This window comes from Arachis ipaensis, chromosome B09, assembly GCF_000816755.2.
Source record: "Arachis ipaensis cultivar K30076 chromosome B09, Araip1.1, whole genome shotgun sequence".
NCBI lineage: Eukaryota > Viridiplantae > Streptophyta > Magnoliopsida > Fabales > Fabaceae > Arachis > Arachis ipaensis.
This window is the reverse complement of record NC_029793.2, coordinates 2118558-2124684: the sequence shown is the minus strand read 5'-3', so window position 1 is coordinate 2124684 and position 6127 is coordinate 2118558. Positions and strand designations below refer to the sequence as shown.

The 6127-nt window shown below is 33.0% G+C and overlaps 1 protein-coding gene across 1 annotated transcript; it reads left to right on the top strand.

The window, feature by feature from the left end:
- On the top strand, positions 799-2275 carry LOC110266620 (F-box/kelch-repeat protein At5g15710-like). The gene has a single exon (XM_021111502.1). The coding sequence runs from the start codon at positions 799-801 to the stop codon at positions 2107-2109; it is 1311 nt and encodes a 436-aa protein (XP_020967161.1). The 3' UTR covers positions 2110-2275.

Sequence of the window (6127 nt, the reverse complement as noted above, 5' to 3'; positions counted from 1 at the left end):
AAACTTTCTTATAATAATTAAAATATTTAATCTTTACTTATCTATTATTTTATTACTTGATTATTCTTAAGATAAAAATTGGTTCCCATATATCATCTAACATTTCATAAAGTTGCAACATAGTATTGTATTTATCCAAGAAAAGGATTTGTAATAATTGAACGGCAGCAATCATATGTGAATCGAAGTGATGAGTATAAAGCACAGAATCCAATTCTCTAATTTTACTTTTATTTTTGTTTATGCCATGTCAAATAAATAAACCTCATAAGTGGTTGACATAAGTCTTTGAAAAGCTTTATTAACATAAATTTTTTTTAATTAATTTCTAATCATTCAAGTAATTAGTCTAACCGATTTTTAACTATTTAAATAATTAATCTAAACAGTCTTTGTAAATAATAATTTATATTGATTTGAAACCGATTAAAAAATTTTAAATTGCGAATAATTACTTTATCTTTCGAACAAATGATTAAGAATCGAAAATGGCATTTATTTATTATTTATTGGAGAAAAACTTAAAACAGCCCCTGACAATTACCTCAAAAGATAACAAGACCCTCGACAAAAAAAAAATACCAACCCAACTCCTGAACTTTATTTTTATGGGACTGATTAGCCCCTGTGCCAAAAAAAAAGTTAATGTTATTTTTTTTTGCACAGGAGCTAATCAGTCCAAAAAAAATCAAGAGTCGAGTTGGGTGTTTTTTTTCTTGAAAACCTCGTTGTCCTTTCGAGATATTTGTCAGGATTGGGTAGGGTATTCACTCTTATTTATTTATATACTTAGCACCTATGTTTCTGTTAGTAGCCTCACATGGCAAGTTGAAGAGAGGGGAAAAAAAAAAACAAAAAATAAAAGATAAGATTTGTCACACTCAATATACAAAAGCTAATCATCATTCATCAACTCTGAAACCTTTCTTCCATTTCCAACAACCAACCATGTCTATGATGTGGAACAACCTTCCCTTTGATCTCTTATCCAACATCTTCTCTTTTCTCTCACCAGATTCCTTGGCCATAGCAAGAACAGTTTGCAGAAACTGGCATGCATGTTCAAATTCTTATCCTTTGATTCCAAGAATTACAAACTGTGCAACAAAGTGTAAGGCTCTTCAACCATGGTTCTTGGCTCTTCCAATAAGAAACCATAGACCATGTTGCTATGCACATAATCCAGATACCAACAATTGGCATGAGCTTCCACTTGAGTTCTTACCAATTTCATTGGTTAAACCAATTGCTACAATTGGAAGCCTAATCTTGTTGAGGATCACAAACTCCACAACACTTCAACTTGTTCTATGCAACCCTTTTACAAGGCAATTTAGGTACCTTCCTAATTTGAACATGTCAAGGACTAATCCTGCTGTTGGAGTAACCCTTTCGGAGTATCCGAAAAATGATGTTCTGTTTCAGTTTCCTTGCTTTAGAATCTATGTAGCTGGTGGCATGTCTGAGGCATCATCACAAGGTGGTGCAACATATAATCCAACTTCAGAGATGTATGATTCAACAAAGAACAATGAGAACTGGGAAATTGTTGGGTCAATGCCTGTGGAATTCTCTGTTAGGCTAACAGTTTGGACACCAAATGAGAATGTGAACATCAAGGAGAAATTGTATTGGATCACATCTGCAAGGGCATATAGTGTTATGGGGTTTGATGTTAGCAACAATACATGGTTCCAACTCGGCGTGCCCATGGCGGAGAGGCTCGAATTCGCGACACTTGTTAGGAGGAGCCATGAGAATTTGGGACTTGTTGGTGGAACTTGTGATGGTGGTGGTTGCATTTGGGAGCTGAATGATGATGGGGGAACATGGTGGTTAGTGGATAAGGTTCCAATTGAATTGGGGTTGAGATTGTTGTCAGGGCAGAGGAATTGGGATAGTGTGAAATGTGTTGGTAGTGATGGTGTTATTTGTTTGTATAGGGATCTTGGTTCTGGAATGGTGGTTTCTAGAAGAATTGGTGAAAAGGGTAAGTGGGAATGGAATTGGGTTGAAGGGTGTGGTTTTGTTAAGGGGAAACAAGTGCATAATTGCTCAATTAGAGGAACACTCATACACCCAACTCTTGCTTCCTCTGTTATCTTTTGAATGAGTCTTTTTTTTTTTTTGTTACAAGTTTGTAAGTGATTGGATTTTGTATGAATTTGTGTGAATTCTAGCTAAACACCTGCAAATAGTACTTCGACGTTCAATTTCAGTGATCTTGTAATCAATGAAATAATTAGTTTAAATTGATGAGTATATAATTATGTTATATGCTAGCTTTTTTTTGTTATCCATAGTATTTCCTAACTCAACAGGTTAAGAACTAATTCATTGCCAATTTGAACTTCATTTAAGGGTCTGCTGCTGACCAATGAATTGTAAGGCGGAATTCAAACTCTCGACATTTATTTAAGCGGACGAGTGAGTTGATTATTCGACCAACCCAAGTTGGTTTTCAATAATGGTAGCTAGTAGTTATGTAATTGCTGGACACTACTACATTAGTTTTGAGACACATGATTTTGATGCTTCCCATGTGACAAAGGTTCTCTTCAATTCCTTGTAGAACATGTCCCCTGTTTCTCCATGATTTTGATTATACTTGCATTCAAATTATTTAGGAATGAATTCATTTGACTATATGCGGGGAGCTGAGGATGCAGAGCGTGAGAATTCTGCTTTTGTCTGGGGCTGTAGTGTTATTTTGAATAGAGTTGGGCCACTACTGTAAATTTAGTATTCTCTAGGGGTTAATGTGAAATATGTGGCTGCTCTTGGGGATAATGTACAAAAACAAGACATCAGGGTCAGACCTCTGTCTAATGAAATTATGATCTTCTAAAAAAGAAAAAAAAATGATTGGTTATTAAATTTGTAAAGCTTGAACTTGAGACCTTTAATTTAGAATATTTAGTATTTTTCATCTAAATTAATCTCGTACTTATTATTATATAATGCACATTAAATTTATAAAAAATTAAATGTATGTTTATATCTATTAATATACCAATTATAAGATATATATTCATCTAAGATAAAAACAAACTCTTATCTAAAATAAATTACTAAAATATAATTATTCATTAATCTTCTTCTATCGATTTAAATTTTTAAAACATATCATGTATACTCGTATATTTTTATTTTCATAAACCTAAAAAAATTACATAATAGCAAGAGATTCTATCCAAGCAGCATGCAGGTTGCGTGATAACCTAGCTTAGCCACATGTTATCCATCCACGCAGCACGCGTGTTAGCTTCTCTGCGCCACGTGTCTTCATCAAAGCAACAAATTGTCTGCATGTTAATGCTGTTGCGCCACATGTCATGCATGCAGCAGTACGCAACATGCGTATTGTCCCGTGTCTCCTTACAAGCGGCAGACTTTGCTCCGGAAACAACAGTAATTTATGGTGAGAGTTGAGAGTTGGTGTCGCGGGTGTATTAAATGGTGGTGGGGCTGAAGTCGCGAGTGTATTAAATGTTGGTGGGGCTGGGGTTTGCTTTCATTCTATTGTTGAGAGTAGTGGGGTAATGGAGTGCTGAGACTAAGTTGTTTCATTTATTGAGTTGTATATTTTGAATTTGTTTAAGGTTGAGAGTGAAATTAAAACATTTAAAATGATACGTAATTATACGTCTCCTGAAAATCATATTTTCAATTATTTAAAATATCTTAATTATATAAGTTTGTTATTTTTGATTAATTTATTAGTATTTATTTGGTTAACATAAATTTAATAATTTATTATTATTTATTTAGATAATATTATTTTTTTAGAAGAAGTTATTAATTTATTTTTTTTGTTATTTATTAAATGGGCAAAGTACTAAATTGGTCCCCTACGTTTGGACGTAATTCTGTTTTGGTCCTTAAAGTTTAAAGTGTTCTATTTGAATCCAAAAAGGTTTCATTTAACTTCAATTTAGTCCCACCAGAGGTCAAAGATAAATAATTAACAAAATGTCCTACATGACAGCAGTATAAGGACAATGTCGATAATCTAGAGAATAAGTACAAGCTCCATAGGCACAAAATCAACCGTGGATACATCAATACATTTATTTATCATTTTTCTTATAATTAAAATGAAATATTTTCTATAAAACTAAAATCGTTGCCAATTTGAACTTCATTTAAGGTCTGTTGCTGACCAATGGATTGCTGCATATATAAGGTGGAATTCAAACTCTCGACATTTATTTAAGCGGACGAGTGAGTTGATTATTCGACCAACCCAAGTTGGTTTTCAATAATGGTAGCTAATAGTTATGCAATTGCTGGACACTACTACATTAGTTTTGAGACACATGATTTGATGCTTCCCATGTGACAAAGGTTCTCTTCAATTCCTTGTAGAACATGTCCCCTGTTTCTCCATGATTTTGATTATACTTGCATTCAAATTATTTAGGAATGAATTCATTTGACTATATGCGGGAAGCTGAGGATGCAGAGCGTGAGAATTCTGTTTTGTTTGGGGCTGTAGTGTTATTTTGAACAGAGTCGGGCTACTACTGTAAATTAGTATTCTCTAGGGGTTAATGTGAAATATGTGGCTGCTCTTGGGGATAATGTACAAAAACAAGAAATCAGAGGGTCAGACCTCTGTCTACTGAAATTATGATCTTCTAAAAAAAGAAAAAAAAGGATTGGTTATTAAATTTGTAAAGCTTGAACTTGAGACCTTTAATTTAGAATATTTAGTATTTTTCATCTAAATTAATCTCGTACTTATTATTATATAATGCACATTAAATTTATAAAAAATTAAATGTATGTTTATATCTATTAATATACTAAATAGTTATATTTTATTAGATATATAAATATATAACTATTTATATATTTTTTTCTATTAATTATTTAAAATTTTCATTTTTATTAAAAGAAATTAATATAAAAAATATAAAAAATCTATAAAAAACTCATATTTTTAAGATAAAAAAAAACTCTTATCTAAAATAAATTACTAAAATATAATTATTCATTAATCTTCTTCTATCGATTTAAATTTTTAAAATATATCATGATATACTCGTATATTTTTATTTTCATAGACCTAAAAAAATTACATAATAACAAGAGACTCCATCCAAACAGCATGCAAGTTGCGTGATAACCTAGCTGAGCCACATGTCATCTATTCACGCAGCACGCATATTAGCATCGCTGCGCCACGTGTCTTCATCCAATCAGCAAGTTGTCTGCATGTTAATGCCGCTGCGCCACATGTCATGCATGCAGCAACACGCAACATGCGTATTGTCTCGTGTCTCCTTACAAACGACAGACTTTGCTCCGGGAACAGCAGTCATTTATGGTGAGGATTGAGAGTTAGTGACGCGGGTGTATTAAATGATAGTGGGGATGGAGTCACGAGTGTATTAAATGTTGGTGGGGCTGAGGTTTGCTTTCATTCTATTGTTGAGAGTGGTAGGGTAATGGAGTGTTGAGACTAAGTGGTTTCATTCATTGGGTTGTATATTTTGAATTTGTTTAATAGTAAGAGACTCCATCCAAGCAGCATGCAGGTTGTGTGATAACCTAACTAAGCCACATGTCATCCATCCACGCGTGTTGCGTGTTAGTCTTGCTGCGCTACGTGTCTTCATCCAAGCAGCACGTTATCTATATGTTTATGTCATTGTGCCACGTGTCATGCATGCAGCAGCATGCAATATGCGTATTGCCCCGTGTCTCTTTGCAAGCAGCAGATTCTGTTCCGGAAACAGCAATCATTTATGGTGAGGGATAAGGATTGGTGCCGCGGGTGTATTAAATGGTGGTGGGGCTGGGGCTTGCTTTCATTCTATTATTGAGAGTGGTGGGGTAATAGAGTATTAAGACTGAGTGATTTCATTTATTGTGTTGTATGTTTTGAATTTGTTTAAGGCTGAGAATAAAATTAGAACATTTAAAATGGTACGTAATTATACATCTCTTGAAAATCATGTTTTCAATTATTTAGAATATCTTAATTATGTAAATTTATTGTTTTTGATTAATTTATTAGTATTTATTTGGTTAACATAAATTTAATAATTTATTATTATTTATTTAGATAATATTATTTTATATGTACTGTTAAATATTAATGAATATTATTCTTTTTTTT

Excerpts from the sequence above, each read along its gene's own strand:
- LOC110266620 (XM_021111502.1), top strand. The coding sequence starts at position 799 with ATGTTTCTGTTAGTAGCCTCACATGGCAAGTTGAAGAGAGGGGAAAAA.